This window comes from Caloenas nicobarica, chromosome 16 (assembly GCF_036013445.1).
Source record: "Caloenas nicobarica isolate bCalNic1 chromosome 16, bCalNic1.hap1, whole genome shotgun sequence".
NCBI classification, from domain to species: domain Eukaryota; kingdom Metazoa; phylum Chordata; class Aves; order Columbiformes; family Columbidae; genus Caloenas; species Caloenas nicobarica.
In genome coordinates, this window is record NC_088260.1 from 1615865 (window position 1) to 1639054 (window position 23190).

A 23190-nucleotide genomic window follows, 5' to 3' on the forward strand; every position below is an offset into this window, starting at 1 on the left:
CAACAGACACAGACTTATTACCAAGTTCTCTTCCTGCTATAATCACATTCCTACTTATTATTGCCAAGTATTTCACAGACCAGAGTGAAAAAGCATTTGCTGATACAAATCTTGCGCTATGTAATTAGATATTAAAGATTCATTATTTCATTGAAACTATTTTCAAAAACCTTCCACATTTGATGATATTTATTTACTGTCTTCAAGGTGACTATAACCCCTTGTAATGGGTACGAAGATGTTTCTATAATGGAAGAAGTGCAAAAATGCTTTAAGCGTTAGCCCACACAGAACTCTAAAGAATATGTTTGGTTTCCAAACCCACCTTGAATGCCTGACAGTTCTATAGGCAGTGGGAAGTGAGTGCTTTGCTTTTGAATGGGATCTAGATCTGGATTTAGACGACGAATGATACTTGAATGGTGATCGAGATCTTGACCGAGATCTTTTCTTGTGTTTTTTTCTTTTCTTTTCTTTTTCTTCATCCCTAGGAGGATCTCTGCTTTTGCTTGAAGGCCTTTCTGCTTGTTTAACTTCTAAGGTGGGCAGAGTTCTGACTGCAGCCACAGGACATGGTATACTATTGACACTCTGAAATCAAAGGCAAACAAGGAACAGTGGTCAGTTTTCAAAGTTGCACGTGAATTTTTAATTTGAGAAAGTCCTACAAGTGTAGACAACACATAAGCATCTCCAGTCCTTTACCCTAAATAGAGAGCTACATCTACTCCTGTGTATGCCACATACATTGCACATTCTGGCAAAGAAACTTAAAACATCTTGCTCAATAGTCTTGCCGATATACAATATAGGTTTTTGGAGAAATGCTGGATAACAAGTACAACAGCAAGGAAAATAATAACTAACAATCACCTTACATTTTTTGACTCGTGAAACTGTGTGAGAAATACATCCGTCTTAAGAAAGAAGTTGTAAAATCAATAACAATCTAACCTCCCATGAACGCTTTAAAAGCTCCCAGTGCTGCATCAATATTGCATAAAGTGTGCGTACCTAAGGCTGATGCCTTCAAACCCACGCGTCAGGACTATGTACTGGAGGCCTCTGTCGTTCCTCACAGACACATATGCAAGTTGGGATATGCATGCTAAGACTGTCACCTTAACTAGGACATAGTTCTGAAGTTTTCATCTTTAGTTTTTAAAAATCAGGTACTAGCAGATATCTTTTCATCTATTTATCCCTTTTACTTAAAAGGGATAAACTTGAAAATACAATCAGGAACTACTGGCATTCAAAGTCAAGTTTCAGTGTCACTTTCATCTCCAAACTGTGCTGTTTAGATTACAACCTCAAAACCAGCAAAATGAATTAGTGCTGATACAAATGATTTCTATACTTTGCAAAACAAATGTAAAGGGTTAGGAAGATCACCCAAGTTATTAATCTCAAAGACAGAGGAGGTCCATGCACAATTCATGCTCAGTGAGTAATTCCGACTGCAGTCAGTTAAACGAAACATACCACGCTCCAAGAAATTTTCAAATTATCACCTTGTACCTGAGAGAATTCTGCTCAATACCTTGTTTAGAACAATTCAAGTCAGGCGCCACAGAGATGCTCCTCATTTCAAAGCCTGGCATTCCCCCAGCTGCCATTTCAAGGCAACTGGAGAAATCACTTTCCCTCTGTCATAATTTCTGCTCCACCTGGTCTGACACTTTCAGTGTTTGATACAGGGATGCTTGCCGTGATCGGAATAAAAAGTAATACATTAAAACCTGAAATACCCAAATTAGACACAGGTGATCTTTTCCTTTCTTTTTATCCTTCTCCTCCTGTGAACATGTGAAGGCAGTAGCTGACCACATCTGAATAACCAGAAACCCACCTTTGCTTCAAGAGACGCATGACACTTCTCTGAGCTTGAACTGATAACTGCTATCACAATATTTACAAAAATAGCAATAAAGCAGTACTAAAGTAGTTTGCTTCAAGAATTGTAAACATTTTACAGCATGATCATTTGAGTGACTGGTTTACCAGAGGCCCATTTCCAATTTCACTAACTTTACAATCCACATGTAATTGCAGACACCTCATCTCCAAACCTAAAAGTTTCCTAAGAGACCAGCGCAGCTCACTTCTGTTCCTTGACAACGCTATTCATCTCTTTTCGCAGTATCTTAGTCTTCACTTTGAACACTACTGAATATGTAACAGGCCAGTTTGCCTTGAAGTAGACACTTCTAATAGCTTGAAACAAAATAGCTGTAGGCAAAGTAGAGTTGAGAGGAAAATAAGACAGGGAAGAAAAAAACAACTGTTTTCAGTGCCCAAGTTCATCTGGCCGCATAAACCACAAGCTACCGTATCACGACCAAAAAGGAAGTTAATAAATGAGTAACAAGCTGACTATTAGCTCACACACAGAGGTTCTCTCAGCAATCAGAACGAAGAACCCCACAACACTAAGCACCCCACAACGCTAAGCACCCCTATGCATCCACCAAAGCGCTGCACCCGGGGCTCTCCTTGACTTTCTGGCTGCTCGCACTGCAGAGGAACAGCCCTGCCCAGGGATCTCGGAGGAAGCGCAGCTGCGGGCTGGCCAGCCACAGGGCACTGAGGAACCACCTGGAGAAACCGCTGCTTCAGGTCACAGATAAATCATGTTTGGAAATGCTCACAGCAGCAACTGTAGCTGCCCCCAGGTGAATCTGCAGGTGCTGGAGTGCAAGAGAACAGCTGAACATGGGGAGAAGCTGCCGAGCCAGCCAAGCCCACCCACTGCGACCAGGAGCTCGGGTGACGCTGGTCAGGTCAGCTGTGAACAAACGTGCTGATTCCCTGGTTGCCTTCAAGAAAAAAAACACACCCGCAAAATGACAAGATTCACCATCAGACCAGAACGCAGAGCTCAGTGAAAGAACATACCGCCAGCAAGTTGCCAGGCCACAAAGAGAATTTCTACGTGTACAAATAATGCTGCTGAATCCAAATATTTTGAAAAAAAAAACCAACCAACAAAATTGTCTTAGTGTCTGGCAAATAGAAGCTGTCGGTGATTTGTGCTATTACTAGTGAAGGCTGATCCAGGCAATCCAAGGCAATGGGAACTTAAATTCGAGGCACAAATGCGGAAAAAACCCAAACTGAACCCACTCCAAACCAAACAAAAAACAACAGCAAAAAAACACAAACAAAAAAACCCCGAAACCCAAAGCAAACACAGATACTGGGACATTGTTACACGTTTCCAAAAGGCAGAAACATTTTGTTTTACCGAGCAGGCTCTGCAGACCTACAGGCCAGTTGAACACTGTTCTGGAAAGCACGGCAGCAGACTGGCTACCTGACGAGTTTTACTATGCATCTCTCAAGGGGTGAGAGATCAGAGCTCTTCCACTGCAAACATTCAGATAACATTCACTGAACCTCTCTGCTTTGTCCATTTTGGGTAACAGCACATTTTTTTGGCCCTTATTAAATGCTGTGTCAGACAATCTCACTGACATGGTTGTTCTTCAGTGTTTTATTTGCATGACTGAAACAAATCGGATGAAAGTAATGCTTCCTACAGTAAACACTTGGCATAAAAAAATGTTTCAGAGATACCTTTTTGGAAAACAAAGATGATTCAACAACTCCTGTTGAGCAGGAATGTGTTAGGAAAGAGCTCTGGATCAGGAAGAACTGATAGCTGTACGAGAACACAAATCAGCACTTCAGTTCACTACAAGACATTTGCATATTTGCAGTATTCATAAGACCAGAACACACACGAGTTATTCTGGGGTTACACTACTTCATCAACACACAAAGCCACATTAGAAGTGAACCATAAGGTGCTTATTGCAACAGAACAAAACGCTGAGGTTGTTCCTGGTACAAACAAAATCAGCTGGTAAAGAACATTATCAATAATGTTACTACCGCTTTTACAACTGGCTAATATTTATTCTGTTCTGAACAGCTGAATTTTGTAGTAACGTGAATCCTATCTTAGATCCAAATTGGAAAAAGTGAAGAATGCCAGAACTGTGAAGTTAGTCAACAACTCTTTTACTTCATTAAAATCTGAAACCAGTCCCTATTCTTTTCTCCCACGATAGGTTTCTGACCGCAGGCTCCCCAAGCTCAGGGTGAAGGATTCCCTGGCTGAGAATTACCAACGAACTGTCTACAGCAATGGAAGTGGACAATTGCTCTGTGCATCCAAACAGGCACTTACTGCTTTTAGAAGAGTTTCTCAGTCCTAGCCTCAATAAATTGCCCCAAAATGATCAAACAGAAGTGATAAACACATTTCCTTTAGAGTAAGTTCCTGTAAAACAAACTAAGTCCTCAACAGTCCAAGACCCAGCAGTGTGATTGGGGCTGAGCTGCGGCAGCGAAGCACAGCCCCAGCAGCACACTGACCGCGACCGGCCCTCCAGAACCAAACTGCTCATTCTCATTTTGAAGGACCAACTGTAAAGACATTAGTGGCTGTAGATCTGTTTGCTGTATGGATCAATACGCCTTTGTACTTTGAGTACTCTGAAGAGTAAAAATCAAGGCACCGAACACTCTTAGCTCTCTCGCCGATCTTAATTAAGATGGCAGTTCCTGATATTTACATTTTCTCCCCTATTAAATATTAATTGAAGAATCTACAGCACGAGGAACTACAACTCTCATGTAGTTTTTGACAGCAGGGTTCTTGCAGTAAAAAAAGTTCCAAACGCCAGCAAGCTATCCACCCCGCAATGTCACATTAGTTTGTGACATTCTGTTTTATGCCTTTTTTTGTCCTTTTGAAAAAGGGACATTTACAAACACCCCCCCGCTAAACAGAAGATACAAATACCTGTATTCTGAAAAAAAACTGAAGTAAGAAATGAATGGCCCTGAAATATTCTGAAGTATCTTTTTCTTTAAAAACTTATTGGATGCTTTTCATTAGACAATCACATTTTGCTTACAAATAAAAAGTAAGAAAATATGCAAACAAAAAATGCTGTTCAATTATTATTCCAAAGAGGCATGCAGTAATACGTACAGTCCACTGCTACAGAAAGCAGGATCAACTATAGCAGTGAGTGTGACAGACAGACACCATCTACAGTTGTTGATAACCCTGTTATCCTTGGCAAAACTTGAACAGCACCTTATTTTTAATCATGGCACATTTCCATTTCTCTCGTAAACAGACTACTTTCCACAGGAAAAAAAAAATGGTTACATACAGGACAAAAGTAAGGACAAGCCATCTAAAGAAACAAACCATCAAACAGGGCTTCAAAACAGATGAAAGGGCCAAAAGAAGTGAAGTTTTGCTTTGTGTTATAGAATCTTTATATTCACAGGCACAACAGCAGATGACATTTGGGACAAGCCATTAAAACAGAGTTACTTTCAAATCACGTGTTTGTCTGGTTTTGCAGCATTATGACTGTGGATTTCTCACCTTTAAATTGGATACTGCAGCTTATACAGGTAACAGTTTGGGTACAACCATCTTTTACATGCATAGCAAAGTACTATCACCCCCAAAACACTCCTGACATAGGATACAATAAGAGAGATTAGCAGAATAATCTGTATTACAAACCCATCAGACACAATTTTAGTTACTTTATGCCCTGTAAATGAAAACCGGACTGTACTACACCTGCAAAACACCTGTCACTACACCGAGTAACTTCTTCGAAGACGTCAAACACTCTGTGCCTTGTCCGGCCAGCCACCAGTGCTGGTGCCTGCTCCTGTTCTTGTCAGGTCTTACCAGCACCAGTAGATTCTGGGACACATCAATTAAATGATTTAATGGTCACTTATGACCATTTTCTTTGACAGAGTGCAGGTCTGCAGGCCTTCCTTTGCCAGGGACAGCAGGGAGGGGACTTTACCTACACGATTATATTTATCGACACATTTTGCTGGAAGCAGTGATTTGGCAGCTCAGATTTTCCCTCTGCAAGACTCCTCTAAGCTGGTACCATTATCAACCACAGCTAACACAAACATTAAACACATGTTCACCAGCCAGACCTGAACCACACCAGTTCCCTTGGCAGCACACGGAGAACCACAGCTCCCTACAGATCCTTTTCCTTTAACTTTTTCAACCTCTTGTTCCCAGACGCACCTTGGAACAACCCTACTCTGATGGACAGGGTTAGGGAATTGGCACACCTGCAGACAAACAACATTTTAACCCCTGAAAAAGGTGGCAGAAATGTTACAGGCCTACGATACCAAGTGTGCTGCACCAATGTTACTGGAAGCTGCTCAGTATTGGAGAGGGAGCTAAAGCCACATGTTTTCTGGCCTGGTCTGAGGCAATATTCTGCGGAACTGTGCTGTTGTAACGCATGCGAGAACGGCGAGGAGCTGCTCGGGCAAAGCTGCGCTGCTTCACTGCTCAAGCCCATTTTTCAGCCTTTTGTTCCTCTTGCTTGATTTCACTCTCAGGAAAAACAGGAAACAGTATAAAACAAACAATTCAGCTATGAATAAAGTACATCTGACTATTTTTAAGATTCAGCTGAGGCCAAAAAAAGCTTAAAAGCGCTACGGCCTGTGGTATTGACTGTCCTTTACATGCAGTTAGTGGAATCAATTTTGTTCAAGGGTATAATATATTCAGCACCAGCATTTCTTTCAAGAAATACTAGATATCAGGAAAATCTAACAGAGGTCAAGAAAGCTTTGCCCATTTAATGCATTTCTACACAGTGTGATAAGCAGGTTTTCAGCACCAGTGTACACTGTATACACATAAATAGCATTACTAGTTTTTACACAGTTATTAGGCAGGGGCAATCTCACAGGAATTACCCATCTCCTACAGACATTCTCAACTCCATGCTTTATTATACATCTCAGTCATTACTCTGCTTTCTGAGACACATTTTAAGCTACCAAAATCATTCCACTACACTGACTATGACCACAGCATATTAATCTTTCCTGGATTCCTCATTGGATGCTCCTTCCCCTCAAAAAGGAGATGAAATACATTAAGTGACATTTTCAGTGGACTTAAAACTTTTTTATATGCCTTTAAAAAAAAAAATTACTAAAAAGGCTTAAAAAAAAAATCCCTGTGCTATGTATTTATTTATAAACTGATTTAGACATCATGATGCAGCTTACTGGATTCTCAGTGTATATACAATAGGGGTTAACAAATCCACAAAATGATTTCACTTATCTCTTCCCAATAAAATTTCTGTATAGGCAAACCAGGCAAGAAGAGCCAAAGGCAGATTACACATTAGAATGAATGTACATGGCTGCTTTTTCAAATATGGCCAATGGAAAGACAACAGCTTGAAGACATTCATGTTTCAAAATAAACTTTTATATGTTACAATCTTAAAATGTGTATTATATAAACATATTTAAGCATTTCAAGTAAGCAAACTACACATAGGAAGAATATTATTTCCAAAAACATTACGGCATTTTAGACTGCTCATTAACACAGTACCAACAGTCCCAACACAAAAGTTGATTTGATTTCAAAAAGCAAGGTCACATCAGTAACAAATATACACTTCCAATTCTAAACAAACCCTTTTTTAAAGGGAGCATCTCCAAAACATTTCTATTGGAAAGGAGCAGTGAAACCGGTTGCTTTAAAATTCTTAAATTCACTGGACTTTTTTTGTGTGAGAAAGAGACGCTGTCTCAGAAACTGTACGTATGTGGGAGAAGGAAAGAGAAGTTTTGAGCAAGTAAGTTTACTGAGAAGTGGGATTAGGGTGCGGGTTTTGTTCACTTGCTTTTTAGTAAATTCAGCTTAGAACTTCAGCAAGTTCAGATGTGAGTGAGGACATTCATCTGCTCTTCAGAAAGAGAGTCAGCTGTTACTGGTTATTTCAGACATTCTCTTAAAGAAAAAATATCAAAAGAACCTTTGCTTAGAAATATCTATGTCCTTGACAAATCCCCTTGAGAAGGGGAGCAGAACTGCAAATCTGGGGAGTTTTGCATTGTCACTGTCTCTCTGCATTCAGTTTTCAATATATAACTGGAAAAAGGTACTGAACACTTGTGCCAGCCAGGGAAAATACGTTAGCAGTGGCAATGAGAATCCCAGTCTCTTTTGGGACGTGACCACATTCAATCGACATGTCTGCTGCTCTCCACTAATATGATTACCTGCACTGCAGGTATGACTCTTTCACTTGTCTGTTCTGTTGGAAGTGTTTTGAGGTATAATCCATGATTTATTTGGAAAAATCAAGAACTGGGCAATGAATTACATGTGAGGTACTGGGAATCTTTCTGTCAGAAAGGAAAAAGATAGAAAACCATGTCATTCATTCTTGTAACCAGCCTGTCACAATCAATACCTGGAATTTTCCATTGGTAACCAGACATGAAGTTTTCTTGAACAGTGCAACCAAGAGTGATCTAGTGTCTTTCCTGGAAGCAGTAGAATTCCAAAACTAGAAAACTGAGCTTCTACTTCCCAACAATATTTGTATTTGCAATGTGCACAAAAGGTCTGACAGCAGTATATACAAACACAGGAACTTCAGTCTGGCTTGTGAAGGATCCTGCAACAACACCCCAAGCTGCATAAATTTCTGGCCCAATTTACATTACATTCCAGGAAACTCCATAGTCTACACTAAATTCCATTCCTACTTTTTCCCCACAACTGTTTACAGCTATTGCAGTGAAGGCATAAATCTAAGGTGACTTTATTGAAAATGGGTTTCGACGATTTTTCTTCCACTAAGAAAAGAGATTGTCAGGACTTGTTGGAGGTGTCGGTACAGGTGCTGAATCACAGACTCCTCCGTCTTTCAGCAAGCGGGCACCAGGTCACACCGGGCTGGGATGTGCTCATGATAAAATGATGCTTAGGCTAGTGCAGAGTTAAACCTGCAAGCTCATTTTCCTTTCTGTAACTGGCTAACTGACCTCTGAATTATGCATCAGATTTCTCTACCAGTTCTTTAACGACAGATGAGGGACATATGTAAGATAACTGATAAAGACTAACAGTGTTTAAAATTCATCTCTCTCTTCAGTCAACTTCATAACATACTGTCAGATCCACACTCTACAGGTAAGTTTTCTGCTAGCTTTATAGTAAAGAGAAATTTCTTTCCTGCTTACCTCGTTATTGAAATTGTCTTCAATTTTCTCTGTTTCTGCCTCTGCCAAAGGGTTTTTCAGAGTCTGCAAGAACAGTGCAGCTTTCCTTTTGCGCTCTGCTTGTAGCTGCTTTTCTTTTGATTCTTTGGAGGCCTGTGCAAGCTTCTCTCTTGCTGCAGCTGCTAATCTGTCCTCTAGCTTCTGCTTTGCTAAGAAAGACAATTAAGCATAAAGTTTAGAGTGAGTCGGTCTTGGGGAACCTGTGTTTCAAACAAACACGCACTCCAACACAAACAAACACACAGCCCCTCCAACCACTCTCAATCCTTTCAGATACATCCATTCCAAAACATAATAAGGACACACCAGCTTGAAATTATGCAACTCCAAGCATCTTAATTCATAGAGATATCATTTGCTTGATGAAGAGCAGTACAGGTGAAGTAAAAATTTGTAAGCTTAAAGAAAATGACATGAAAATCCAATCCCAAAAATTCAGAATCCTTGTCCTTTTCCATTTACAAAAGCTCCCTCAAGAAGTAGCGCTGTAAATTCAGAAGCTTTTTCTTATACTTGTTACAATGAAGCAAACTCTCCATTTTGCTCTTCCCACAGGTCTGATCTTTACCTTAAATATTGTTAGAACCAACAGTTATTGTTATGTGATCACAGAAAGAGAACAAGTCAATTGATTTAACTATACACCTACTGGATATTTTGTCTAACCCTTTCTTTTCACCTTCCACTTCCACCTTTGTATTCTGTGCATGTACAAGGTGACTGGGTTTTTTGTTCAATTGCAGTTCTTCCAATACACAGATTTATCCAAATGTATTTTGCACTTCATTTTTTTTATCATACCAAATATTTCTTATTTGCTTTAGATATGTATCACCAAAGCATACTTTGTGCTACTAAAGTTTAGAGAAGAACTGCTACTAGGAGTGAAAAAAACATTTTGAAAATGAGAAATTAAATTACTGTGGCATACTCATAGTTGTAAGTTTTTAAGCTGGTAAATACTGACAGCATCTCCACTTTATTAAACAATCTCTGCTGTGAAATGGCCTGGGGGAGGAATGGAGGAAACGCGATCCCTTGAAAAGATCATTTCATTCAAATTCACGCAGCAGACCCTTCTGGCCTTACATACCTAAACACGGCCACCAGAAAAACCCACACAAAGACTTAATAGCCTTGCATTAGAAGAGTAACGAAACATCAACAAGGTGATGGCAGTCTATAGGAGAGTGCTATAGAAATGAAAAATGGCTTGAAGCATTTTCAGTATTCTCTGAAGAAAATAAGAAACGGCCATGCCTTTTTCTGGCCTCTGTTAATGCAATCTAGAAACTAAAAGTTTAATGTTTTACTCGGAGATTGTAATGGAAAAACAAAATAAAATTCAGAAAGATGATGCATTAGGGTAAAGTACCCAGCTCCAGTGTGCCACAAGTTGGATTTGAGCTGAGCAAACTATGAAGATTTAATTCTTAACAACAAGCAGGAAACTGTGGGAAAGGAAAAGAATTCTGGTACCTGTTACCATGACATAGTGAAGACTCAAAATACCTAACATGCCACACTTATTCACATGCCAGTTCTGCAGTTTGCCGGAAGGACCGCATCTTTCATTCTGTTTTCAGGATAACACGGGATACCTTGTTTGGCTTCCAGCTCCTCCTGGGTCAGCTGAGGTTTCTTCTCCTCAGCAGCAGCACAAGGAGCGGGCACAGCTGGAGTGTGGTTTGAAGCACTGTGAGCATTCTCTTGGCTTTCCTTGCCCTCTTCTTCCTCGTCATCACTGTCATCATCTAATTTGACACGGTTTTTCTCCAAAGGAAGAAGGTCATTTTCTTTGGCCTTGATTGCAAAGCTTATTGGAGCAAATGATGCTGGGAATGAATGGGTAAGATTTTACACATCATTAGACTACAGTAGCAAGTAGGTTGAACTTCTTGACTTTATCCATTACTGATGCAGACTACACCACATTACGCTAATCTTCTTTTGGGAAAAAGGACAACACAACCTTTTTTTAAAAAAAATTTTTTAAGCAAATGTTGGAAATTTCATTTTCCTCTAAAGATCTATCTCAAAGTCTTTTATACTCCAGCAGCAAGGAAAAAGAAAAGTACTCTAAACCATCTCAGGAATTACATTTCCTGAGATGAGATAAATAATATCATATTCTGCCCCAAATAAATTTTAGTTTCAGTACTTCTTATTTTCCCAAATGACCAATCTACTCTTCCAGGCTTAAGATAGAAATGCTCTGTGCTCAGGCTCCTATCTGACACACTACAGCGTGATACGGTCCCTTATGTTTCCTTCACACTAAATCAACGCTTTGCACATCAATAGCACTTGGCAGGCTCACAGAACAGTATTTAAAGACTTATTTCCAACTATATGAAAATTAATTACTTTGGGGAGTTAACAACATTTCATTACAGGAGATAGAAATGCAATAGCTAAGTACTTTTCCCCAAATGTCTCAGCTAGTCTTGCTGTAACAAGACTGGTGGTCAACGATTCCTGTTAAGCAGCCCCTGCTACTCTAACAGAAGGGCAGCACAACACACTCACATGGCACACGCCAAGGACAAAGAATGCCTCTAAAAACCATGGAATACCATAATAAAAAGGAAATTGTGCATCATTTCAAGTTAGGCTGTATTAATGGATCTTATATTAAACACAGCTGATATCTAACTATAAGCCTAAACTAGTCTTTTTGCCTCATGGAATTTTCCTTGGAACGTAGTCTGAAAAAAAATATAGAATTAATTTCTAAACCATTTAGCCAAAATGCATCTTCTAAGAATAAAGAATGGAATTTCTCAGACATCTCAAGCAAAGCAACCTACTTCCATATGGTCTGCTGCAATATTTGTCTTTCTCAGAATGTCTTTTGCATATATATAAGATTTCAATGGGATTTTACTCCCTCACAGGCAGAAGAAAAATCTAGCATGGATGTTATGTCTGTCTTGTAGACAACTACTCTATTTAGGTTACAAGAAAGTGGGATATGTACCATATTACAGGAAATGAAAATAAGTTTACAGGAATAAGTTTGTCATGAAATGACTCACTGGTTACATTCCATCATCTAAATGTGAGCAGTTTATTATTATTAAAGCACGGGCTCCAGTTTGCCATTTGTTAACGACATAACAGGAAACGATAGAGTTTTCTGTTGTATACTACATTGTCTTCATAGGGCATCTTTGAAGACAGGGAATTTTGTTCCATCCCTGGGGAAGCTGCTCAGCCTGCCCAGAGAAGAAACCGCACGGTAAGGACAGACAGACAACCACAGCCAAGAGCTTGGGCCTGCAGCCCCTGAGGGGAGGAGACGGCAGAGCGGAGCAGAACAGAGAAACCCCAGACTCATCAGCAACAGAGCCAGTGCAGCGGCTGGGAGGCAGTGCCCATCCATTGCAGCATGACATGACAAGGGTCTTTCTTTCCAGCATGACCAATGTCCAACAGGAACAGGCTGAGCAATTAAGTAATAAGCCTGGGGTACTTCCTCCACATGTATGGTCTCAAACAAGACCACTGATTTCATTCTGAAGGAATAACTCCTTTCCTGCACAGAGCTTCTAACTGTCGAGTTTAAAATGACACAAATAAGATTCTACTGGGGTCACTGTTGAAAGCCTTCAACTTTGCACAAACCAGTTTATTCTGTCAGACCATAAGTACTTGATAGTCTGGTAAGAAATATGAAAGCAATCAAATTACCTAGTTCAGTCCTTTTTTGATGCTTCCAGTGAAAATATTTTCTGCATCATGAAATTCATTTCCTTACTCTCCCCCTGCCTCTCTCTCTGCCTTTTTTTTTATTTTTTACATATAGGCCAACAAATACTTTCCCACCCACCAAATCACGCTAACATACCTTTCACCAATTTACCATCACTGACAGCTTTAGGAGGGACGTCTTTTTTAGTTCCTGGGAGTCCCTTAGCACTTGGCTCAGATGCATCTTCAGGTGCATGTTCACCTGTAAATTGAGGCTCACTTGATGTATCCCCGGCAGCTTCTGCTGGAACATCTTCAGATGAAGATACTCCCTTTTCAAAAGAAATGTGTAGGCTTACTAACTGGGTAGTTCAGGAAAGAATTAATGTAGTATCTGTGGAGCTGCAATTTTCCCAGCCATTTTAAAAAAATCACATTATCAGCTAAGCACGTAACAGCTAATTTGACATCAATAAGCACTCCTGACCAAAAGTCTGCTTCTTACAATGAACTGCTTCATGTAACCCCACAGGCTGCAAAAACTACAGATCTACAGTAAGAATGTGTTGTTATTTTACAGCAAAGAAATTCTTCAGCTGGTACACTTTTGCCAACAGCTGTTTTAAAAATTATGTTTTTAAAATTAGACCCTAAAAGCATTTATTCTTCTAGGCCTTGATCTCCAGGGTCCAGGACAAAACCCATTAAAGTTAATTCACAGTGACAGAATTAAAGCTTATGACATTTTTTCATAATGTACAATTGCATGATACCTTCTTTACAAAATCAAGTTTTACAGGGATCAACAGAGGTTAAGGTGTTTGATTTGTTCCAACATTCTGTCGAAGAACATTGGGTCTATCAATGCTTTTTGCGGCATTAAATTGATACAGTACAGATGTGCTGAGATTTTCAAAAGAGTAAAGAATTACTGGTCTAGTATTACATGACCGAACCATTCAAGACAGCCTCTAAACTCACAGTATAAAAAAAATAATTAAGATGGATATTGTAAAACATTAAAAATATTTACATAGTGAGTCAGAGGATGACATTAAGTAATTTAACATTTAAATGAGCCTCTCTCAATAAATGGTTTGGTTGCTTTCCACTGGCTGCTGTTAAGTACTCTTGATGTTGAAATACCAGGTATCGAAGAGATCCTTTCACTGCCGCCCGCAGCCATTCCCTGACCAAAAAAACTCATTTCTGAAAAACCTCAGAGAGGAAAAACACATGGAAATCAAGGACTTCATCCTGTATTTACTGAAGCCAGTAGTACAATTTCTTATTAACTTTAATTGCTAAAAGGAGAACAATCAATTGCATTAGTTGCCTATATGTACATTACTAAAGCATAAAGATAATATTGAAATCATTATTCTAAAAAGTGAGAGAATGGGATTACCTACAAAACCATGCAGTAGGAAAATCTGTATTGCTATACATGACCTCAAAGGACTCAAACCAGTTTCTGCTTGCTTCTTAGCTGCATCTCATCCAAATGCTTAAAATGTATCCCTTATTATTACACTTTGCTTAGTGTGCAATTTCCCCCCAAAATAAATATTAACAAGGCCTTATTAATTATGTAAGTATTATGAATTCAAACAACTGGCTTGCAATTAAGACATTCTAGAATAACAGTCAGCATTGTGGTACAGGACAATTTATCAACTGGGTAAGATCATATTTACCACGGCTTATCTTTACAAATACTGTTTTAAAAAAATTTTTCACTATTGAAACGAAATATTAGACACAAGCTTTTCAAACAGCAACTAGTATTGAATTTCTTCATTTTCCACGAAGCGATTTTGAGGAGTTTACCCACAGGCCTACCTTCTTCAGTTTAAGGCTCCCCAATCTAAGCCTTGAGATGACAAATGACATAGGGCCTAAAAAAAAAATAGCTCTTTCCCATGAAAAGTTAACATCAGATAATATATTTCTGACACTATTTGCAATTTTCTTTTCAGTAAGAGAACAATCTAATGAGATCAGCTCACACAAGAATAGTTAAAAACAAGGATGCAAGTCAGTATCATCTTCTAATAACATGGACTAGAAGAAGCAAAGCACATAGGAAGCTGCTGGGAGATTTTGAAGCTCCAATATTGTTTCAGTCACTTACAACAGGACCCTCCTTTAACAAAACCTCCCGCAGTAAAAAGCACGTCAGAAAAGTAGTTCACTTACTGTGTTACTGTTCTACAAAGAACTATAAGGCAGACAGGAAGGTCTGGCTGTTCAAAAGCTACATCTACCGTTTCTGACAACAGAACACTAATCCCAATCCTACACAACTCTAAACCTCCACAAAGCATATATGCCCTTGTATAGAAAGCCAAAGGATTCTCAGGTTGCTATTTTATATTACAACCACACTGAGTGTCTGCTTATACTAAAAAGCAAGAACTAAATATCGCACCACCTCACATATCCTTCCATAAATGCTACACAACATTATAAAGCAACAAAAAAAAGCATTCATATCCTTTGCTGAACAGCTTCTCCGTAAATCAGAGTTCTATTTTTAAAACATCTCATGGAAACACAACAGATAAGCAAGTCCTTTTCTCACATGGCATTTTTAATATAAGTATATACGACCACACACGTACCTGACAGTTGTCATTGCTCTCTTTTTGAAGGAAGAACTGTTTTTTAAATTCATAATAAGCATTATACTGGTGCCACGGTTGCAGGAACTCAAATCTGTTAAAAGAAAACTCAATATTTGAAAATGCGCATGAACACAGTAAATACCAGCAATGCTTTGCCATCGGAATTTCTCTAGCAGATGGAACACTATTTGATGTTTGGAAGCACTGTAACTTATGTCTAACCTTCCAGAGGATACACATTCAGATCATGTTTTTGTTAGGCTGGTTGCTTTGAGGATTTGGGCAATAACGCTCTGGCATTACCTTTAAGAAGGCCCCTGAATTCCAATTAAAAAAATGATAGTACATCTCTTCTTGAGACATGTCCCACTAATATACTTAAAAATGAAAACTTCAACTTGTACAATAGAAGTTAAAATAACATTTCCTCTTACCTGAGATCGTTCTTGGCACGAACGCTGGTTTCAAATTTTATCCCATTCCTAGCAACGTACTCAGCCAGCTTATCAATGACAGGTTGGATATCTGGGGGTGGAGGTATAATGGCAACCACCGGCGTAATTGTGCTGAAAACATCAAAAGTACAACATTTTTATAAATAGATCATAAGTATCTTTCAGACTCTTGTTTTAACAAAAAACATCACATAGAGCTTTGCTCTCTGGATGCATTATGCAGTTAAAGTAACTTTATTCTCCATCACGCAAAAACTTCATAGTAGCTGAGTAATAATAACCACGTACAATATCAAAGATCAAAGTGAAGGCGATCCAAGCCATATTGTATAAACACTGGCAGATGTTCCTGAGGAATCCCCAATAATAAAACCCTTACTAAATATTTCATATTGAAGTGCAGGAGCGAGACCCCTTCAAACCAACAAGCAAATCTGTCTGTGGTACCTTGTAGAGGTGGTGGTAGGAGTCAGGCCGGTGCTGCTGTCGGTGGAGTCGGGGGGAGGCGGGGGGGTGGTGCCGGGGGGCGGGGGAACGGTCGCCACCCCCGGAGTGCTCGATACTGTCACCCCTGCGGGCAACGCGCTGTAGTAGGTGGCAACGTCTATTCCTGGAGGTGGAGGCGCGAGGCAATAGGTTCCATCAGGCAGCATATAGTAACTATAATACATGGCTGCCACAGTTGCTAAGAAAAGAGAAATTTCAGAACAATTTTCTAATTAGCAGAAAAACACACAATAAAAACCACCAGTTATTGCATCAGTACAAACACACTGAGAATCCAGATTCACACCACACATTAAGAAATGGTATCTAATTCCTTGTGTAAAAAAAAAAGAAAAAAAAAAGAAACGGAAAGAAAAGAAAAAAATGCTCTTATTAACACACTTCGAATGAATAAGAAATATGTAAATTAAGAGACAGAATCAGAAGGGACTTTATAGCACATTACTTTACAGGACAGTTTGACATTCAGCAGTGAAGGCATTCATTAGGCTTCGTTAGTAGAAACTGATAGAAATTATCGAAAACCACGAAGGGTACAGTGCTCATCATTGCACAGACCGAGACTTGCCCTCCACCTGCCCACTCTCCACCCATTGCTGTTTTTCCTACGCAGCTAACAATTCAACAGACTCGGGAAAAACACACCTTCAAAGATTCAGGACATTGAAAAAGAATAAGTATCAGTTAGGAGTGATCAAGTATGAAGCGAACGTTATTTTCTTCCCACCAGCATCCCCATACAATCCACACAGACACACCAGCTGCCCCATCACAAGCACTTACAATCAGAGGAATATTCTGCCTGGGACGCCTGCACAGCTGCCCCATCTGTTGACTGGGAGGTGGATGAGCTATTATCTGATTGTGCTTTGCGCACCAGCGCTGCAAGCGGATGGTCAGGGTCTACTACCTTCAAAGGCTGAAAAAGTTTTGAGAATAGAAAAAAAAAAAAGGTTAAAATTTGAAGTACATATTTAAAGCATGTTAGTATCAACCTAATTCGGAAAGCGAATTTATCTAAGTTAATAGACATCAATAATATTGTACAAACACTGAAGTTACTGTTGTAGCTCTCACATCAGAACCCACTTATTTTCTGAAAATTTGTAGAAAAAAACCCCCAAAACTAAACAAAAATACTTTAATGTAAACAGAAATCCATGATACATATTTCAAGAAGGTGGCTATTGCTCTTATTCCAGCCTTGGCAATAAATGAGTAAGACACAGAACCTGACTAAATATCAGACAGCAACAGAACCATTTCTCTGAAAGCCTCAAACGTGTACAAGCATCTATCATTCCCTTTATCCCAAAACTGATCAAACTCAGAACATAAAAATAACTCCCACATACAATAAAATTTACACTTCATGAGTAGTATTAATTCTGCTGAAATATTATTTGCTGGAACTATTACTTTATGTCAACACTTTATCTGCTAAAATCTAAAAAGAAAACATTCCCTCTCAGCTTATATACAGAAGGCATTAAATATCTTAATCTTTTCAGCTTCAATACAGGTTCTGTGGGATAAAGCCTTGAGTGATGCCCTCAATACCACAGGGCATCAAAAATAGAAATATAATTCCTTACAAATGGAAAAATAACAATTTATGTACTAGAGGAAAGGTAACTTGAAAGTTTACCAAAACAGATTAAAATTACTAACACAGAATCCGGAAAAAAAAAAATCGTTGACAACAAAAGATCGTAACACCTGCATATTATAATTTTTGTGCCCATAAATCAGTTGTTTTACAAGGTAGAAATTAATTTCAGTAAATCAAGTACCTTCACGAGCTCCTCAAGCCTACTGCACTTTTTAGACGCAAAGAGACTCGGATGCAGATAATTTCCATCATCATCATCATCATCTTCCTCTTCTTCCTCAGATTTGACTCTTGAGTCTAAATAAAAGCAGTGTCTGAATTTTATTTGGGTTTGCTATGCATTTGTATTAGGAGAGACAGACAGTACAGGACAAGCATGTGTTCTTAAGAAACTACTGTTTTAATACATCTGCTTATTCACAAAAACAAAGACACAAGGTATTGCTAGCCAGCAATAAAACTAAAACCTAAGTGCTCAGACCAGCTTTCCATTGGAGCCATTCAAATGTTTCCAAAAACTCCAAGATCATAGCAGCTCTTGTACCTGACAGTTTCTCAAAACAATATTTTCTTTCAAGAATCTTCTCCAGTTTAACCAAAATTTTGAATCATCACATCAATCTCAGTTGTAGGATAACAGTACTGCCATTGCAACACAACACAAAGACGTGGCTGTTTTACCAAAAAAAGATCGGTGGGTGTTTTAATGATACACATCCTGAAGCCATCCATTTGACAAGCAGCAACTCACGTTTTTTCTCGTCCGCTTTATTTTCAGAAGGAGCAGCGTATCGTCCCTCTTTCATGGCCTTCTGAATGAATTTGTAGTAGGGATTGAGGTAGTGATCAAATCGCAAGAAGTCAAACTGGGAGTTGCGCGCTTGCTTGGCTTTCAGCATGATCTCAAACTGTGCTCCCTGCTTGCAGACAAAGTTGGCAGTTCGCTCGATAATCGCGTGCATTTTTGCTGTTGGTGGCTGTGGGAGTAAAACAACATATATTTGTATTTTCCTAAGCAGCTTGTAAAGTGTGTTAAAGCCCCAGAGGGAATGCAAAAGAGCAGTAGTTCCCTGCCCCTCTGCTCTGCTTTCTCTAGCAACTCCGTTTCATGATCAGTTTCAACTAGTGAAAGCGTATCAGCACTGAAAAATCAAATCAGTCCCAATCCTCTCTAGCTGTGCATTAATTTCCTTTTGCAAGATCGTCTCACATCAGCATTTTTGCCACTGCACACCAAACTGAAGAGGGGAACAAAACCTGCTTGAGTCTGATGTAGCAAAACTATTATTTTAAGGCAGGTGCATTCCAAAGCTGTACAGACACCTCTGCTGGCACCAGACAGATGTAGTTCTTGACACAGCTGTGCCAACTAAGCAGCCCTGCCTTCCAACACCTCAAGGTGCTCTGAAGACTCAACATGTGTAGTCTTGTTCCCCACAGCTTTTATTCTGTAATAACTGAATGTGCAAATATTGCTCCCTGACTAGAAAAGCTTGTTACTACACATTTCTTGGAAGGAACACATTGCATCTCAAGGTCAACGTAATAATCACAATTCCTATTGCTGTCATATTCCCATAAAGAATCATTGAACACTTTAGGAGCAAAAGAAAAAAGAAGATTAATGAAGTTAAGCAGCATCCATGCATTTCCACTCCTGAAATGCCATGTAAGGAGCACTGCTGTATCACACCCAAGAAGTGAAAAGAACAATAAGAAGGAATGAATGAACTCCACGATTCACTGTTTTAAATTTCATACTCAGATAGTTCTGTTTTGTCTTGCGCTCAATAAACTGGAGAAACACGTACTCTGTGTGCCTATAAAGACCGAAGTGTCAAATTAATAATTCGTTTTAGCTTTGCATTTTTATTGGTCCAGATACAAAAAGATGTTGCAAGCCTCACAAAATCTTTTTCAGCAGACTGGAAGTGCATGAGACAGTGGTGCTCTATTTAGGGAAAAAAAATCTGAATGTGATCAAACAGCACAATTTTAGAAACTGTTTTCAGCTGATTGGATCCTTTATTAGAACAACATGTTCAAGATGGAAAATAATTACTTGTTTCAACTTTTACTTGCCCCTCTAAAACACTACCAAAGATTAAGTAGAGGCCATGAAGTTCTCAACAAACTGATACCATTTTGTGCATAGCCCATTTCACTATCTAACCATACACCAAGTTTCTCCGTTTCTACAGTTATGCAGAAATACAAAATACACTTAAAGCCAAGAGATTCATAAACAAGGCTGCAAATCAGCAAGGAAGCTCAAAAAAGATTGTATCTGAAATATCTGGTCTTGAATTTGAAACCATAAGATCAGGAAAACAGGCACTATGAATATTAATATGCTTTTAATTGACTTCTAAGTTTGCTGACATCACTGAACTATAAAACTTTAGAAACTTCACAAAGCAAAAAACATTAAATGGCAAACAGGGATGCAGACAGAGACTTATTCTAGTCCCTCACTACAGGGGAGTTGGAACTACATGATCTTTGAGGTGCCTTCCAACCCAAACCATTCCATGATTCTGTGATTTAATAAAAACACTAAACATTTAAACAGAGAAGAGCTGTTAAAAATTCTGAAAGAGCACCGAAAAAACCCTTCTGAAAAAATACTCCAGTGACATAAATGCTATAATCTAGTCAGACATTCTGTTCCAATCTTTAATTAGTATTGTAATTCAAAATTTTTCATGAATGAGTCTCCCTTACTGCAAGGAAAGGACTAGAACACCACTGTGTCATTTCCACAAACGAGCGACGTATCTGTACACCTTTTCCAGTTGCTTGTGGGTTGATGGAATGGCAAAAGAATTTATGATGTAGTTCTCTCTTTTGTTTTTTTAATGGGAAGGGGATGGAGAGGTATTTTTAAACATGCCTGTAAAACCCCACCAATATTTTACCAGGCTTCTATCCCTCACGGCAATTGAATTAAAAACTACAGAATAAATAAATGAAATGGTAAAACTGAATGACTTGAATAGAACAACAATAATCAAGGCTTACAAGGAAAAATTCTCACAATTCCCAGTCCAAGGTCAAGTATACATTCTTTTTTGAGCTGCTATCTAGACTTTTTTGTTGTTGTTTAAATCAAAACCAAATATGCCCGTATTTGCTTTCTGTTCACTGGAATATACTAGAGATCAGCAACTTACTGAGAAATAACTTCAGTAAGCCCCACACTGCAGTCTGCAACTTACATGTAAAATATATATTAAGTTTCAGAATAAAATTCAAGCAAAGCAGCTATCTAAACCAGCAAACATCCTTTTACCAGCAGTTACTTTTTGGAAACAGCATCCAAATACTAAATAAGCAGCTTCTCAGTGAGAACTCAATGTTCTTATTCTAAGACTAAAGTATAACTCATAATTTAAAGGCAATAACACAAAAATCTTCCATGAAGTGAGCAGCAGTTTGTAAGCACTCCACTAATGAAATGTTTTACAAGATAGTAACGAAAAGTAGAGGAAATAAAATTAGAACAAGTTGCACATTTGATTGGTTAAATAGCTCTTATATCATATATAAAAAAAAAAAGAACAGGGTAAAAATTTTCAATTAAAAGCAAATGAAGTAGAAAAACACTCTTACACAAATACCCTGTGCTCACTGTTAGTTATTCTAACAGAGTGCTTTGAATATTTACTGGCCAAGGCTATCAAGTTGAGAAAGCAGCCCAAATATAAATTAACACTTTAATAGTATAGGAAAAATAATAATATCTGACTTCCCAGTATCTTTTTAAGACACTTGAAACAAATTGAAAATCCTCATGGTTACAACTGTACTCAAGCAGGTGACTGTTCAGATCCCTCCAGGAACAGCAGACAAGTTGCAAGTAAGTTTATGGCTTATTATATAGTAAATTCTGGTGACATCACAGGAAGGAAAGCACTTCTGTACGCTAAGACTTCCAAGTTATTTCAGAGTTTGCTAGAAATGAACCACTGCTTTTCTCCTAGGCTAGTCTTAAACACAGCTGGTATATTTGATCATTTCCTAACCCCTTCATATTGGGACTCGGAAAGAATTCAGAAAAAACTCCTGAACAGAAGCAACCTTTTGGCATAATGGTCCTTCACATTTGGAATGTCAACCTTGACATCTCAGTAAGTCCCCATTCCAAGAACAACTGCCTTTTTTCTACATTATCTAGAATAGTATCACAAGTGATATTAAAGGCACTTAGCATAAGCACTGGAATAATTTCAGTGAGAAAATAAAGATTCAAGAGAGTTGAGAGAACTCAAGAATTCAAGAAAGAACATTTGAAATTAAGCTACTATTTTAGAATCATTTAAAACACCACACAAAACTTAGTAGGGGGGAAAAAAAAAAAAAAAAAAAATCAGTAAAGCACCATAAACTCCTTGAAAATTGACAGAAATGTAGGTTGACTTAAATGTACACACATACCAGTTCCACATCAGAAGGTACGTTCAGTCCCGGAGGGGCCACAAAAGGTTCTTCATTTTCTTCTACATTTTCTGTCTGAGCTGTTTCTACAGAAAATGACAGAATAAAATACTATAGGACAAAACGCATCGAAGTACCCAAATGTTAACTATAAAATATTAAAATAAAGTATATGAAAAGCAGGTGCAACCAAGGAATTTCTCAAATGAATCTATAGCCAGCATTTGCAATGAAGACATTTAAATACAGTTCCTATCCCTGATATGTGTAGTTTATTTAAGAATGCAGAATTATGTCTTAATAGAGGTATTAGGAAGAATAAAACCATATAAACCTTAGCTCCAACTACAGTACTGAAGACAAATAAGTGTCAAATCAAATAGAAAACATTCATTTTCAAGAATATTATTTTTTTGTTTTTACAAGAAAACCCATGCAAAATTAAGGGGAACCATTTTCAATGGACTGGGTGAATCCCTTTCAGTATTATCTATTCTACTAGCCTTAAGAGAAAATGTATTCAAGTTTCATCCAAACAAATTAGAGAGCACAAACTGCGTGGAAACCTGACTGTGGGAACTCCGGACACAGACAGAACAGCCTCATCACGCATGACATATCACAGCAGTTACTGCACACAAGCTCTTAGCCGTGCAAGAGAGAGTGTTAATTTTTTTTTCTGTTTTGTGGGGTTTGTTTGTTCATTTGTTTTTAAATGAACTCAAGTAGTTTAACT

The 23190-nt window shown here is 38.5% G+C and overlaps 1 protein-coding gene across 3 annotated transcripts in view; it reads right to left on the minus strand.

The window, feature by feature from the left end:
* SFSWAP (splicing factor SWAP) overlaps positions 1 to 23190 on the minus strand; it is a 41820-nt gene that overhangs the window by 13258 nt on the left and 5372 nt on the right. For all 3 annotated transcript variants that reach the window (XM_065646534.1, XM_065646536.1, XM_065646535.1), the window contains 11 exons: positions 22455 to 22540; positions 18769 to 18994; positions 18199 to 18314; positions 17189 to 17324; positions 16346 to 16583; positions 15878 to 16009; positions 15441 to 15534; positions 12974 to 13148; positions 10725 to 10958; positions 9085 to 9272; positions 326 to 591 (listed from right to left, as the gene is read on the minus strand). In XM_065646534.1, the coding sequence (XP_065502606.1) occupies positions 326 to 591; positions 9085 to 9272; positions 10725 to 10958; positions 12974 to 13148; positions 15441 to 15534; positions 15878 to 16009; positions 16346 to 16583; positions 17189 to 17324; positions 18199 to 18314; positions 18769 to 18994; positions 22455 to 22540 (1891 nt within the window). The remainder of the gene's footprint in view (positions 1 to 325; positions 592 to 9084; positions 9273 to 10724; positions 10959 to 12973; positions 13149 to 15440; positions 15535 to 15877; positions 16010 to 16345; positions 16584 to 17188; positions 17325 to 18198; positions 18315 to 18768; positions 18995 to 22454; positions 22541 to 23190) is intronic.